The 1,162-nt window shown below is 40.3% G+C and overlaps 1 protein-coding gene across 1 annotated transcript in view; it reads right to left on the reverse strand.

The window, feature by feature from the left end:
• Nucleotides 1-1,162, reverse strand: part of LOC107726380 (V-type proton ATPase 116 kDa subunit a-like) — a 22,855-nt gene continuing 21,693 nt past the window's right edge. Inside the window, exons 19-20 of the mRNA XM_016535935.1 lie at nucleotides 535-706; nucleotides 1-357 (exon numbers count right to left, since the gene is read on the reverse strand). Of these exons, the coding sequence (XP_016391421.1) occupies nucleotides 255-357; nucleotides 535-706 (275 nt within the window). The 3' untranslated portion in view covers nucleotides 1-254. The remainder of the gene's footprint in view (nucleotides 358-534; nucleotides 707-1,162) is intronic.

The following is a 1,162-nucleotide window of genomic DNA, read 5'->3' on the forward strand; positions in this document are numbered from 1 at the left end:
AAAGCACTCATGACTCCTATTTACAGTCCAGAGCTGTTGCTTTATCTCAGTGTGTTTATGATATGGTTGCATGTCCAAAACTGATCAAGCATCTGATGTGGCTCAGTATGTCAATGCTGATCTGGTATCTCCATATAATCCCTAAAGAGTATTTGGCTGGACCACTTTGGCATGTAGTGCAACACCACTGTATGTAAATCTGTTAAAATGAAGCTCACCGATCCGCTCTGGTCTGGTCTTTAGCATCTCATAGTTCATAACAGCCCCTCATTTTCAAAGCTGGTGTGCAAGAGAGAGAAGGCAAATGGTACAAACTTGACGCCAGCGCCGCTGTAGAACTTATTCTGAAACTCCACCCTGAGGAAAGAGAGATCATTTCAGTTTGATTCATTCAGTACAAAGTAAAAATGTGTTTTCAGTTACATACTTTGATCCGATGACTAAATATGGATGTCCAAACCGCTCCTGAGCGTGAGGGACTACAATAGTACACTGTTTTGTGATGGTGGTATAAATCTGAGGTAATGTACTGACCAGTGGAGTCTGAGAGCATGAAGGAAGGCTGAAAGTCCCTCCATCACCAGCAGGATGGACACAGTAAGGACAGCAAACAGACCAACAACAGGCACCAGAAACACAATGCCCACCCTGGTGTCCACACGCAGACCGACCCGCATCACCATTGCCCACAACACTTCAGAGAGCTCTGGACCACAACAAAAAGTTCCTTTTCATTCAGCATTCCTTTATTTTAAATGGACTATATTCTAGCCATTTTATGAGCAATCTGGGCTTCAATATGTATTGGTTTAATATTTTGGATTCTTAAATAAAGACCAGTGGTTCTTAACTTGTTTAACTTAAAGGCCTCTAATTGTCCAAAACAATAATCTAAAGCCCTATATAGGCTAAACATTGCACCCAGTATTTCTGCTGTAATTATGATAAAGCTGCTTGCTTCAAACTCTTTTGTTAAAGGGTTAGTTCACCCAAAAATGAAAATTAGCCCATAAATTACTCACCCTCAAGTCATCCTAGAAGGAGGAGGAGAGGAGAGTAGTTGAATTAATGGCCCCACTTTATATTAAGTGGCCTTAACTACAATGTACTTACATCAAAAATTAAGTACAATGTACTTATTGTGTTCATATTGTATTGCAAA

This window comes from Sinocyclocheilus rhinocerous, unplaced genomic scaffold, assembly GCF_001515625.1.
Source record: "Sinocyclocheilus rhinocerous isolate Xijiao unplaced genomic scaffold, SAMN03320098_v1.1 scaffold2050, whole genome shotgun sequence".
Taxonomy (NCBI): Eukaryota; Metazoa; Chordata; class Actinopteri; order Cypriniformes; family Cyprinidae; genus Sinocyclocheilus; species Sinocyclocheilus rhinocerous.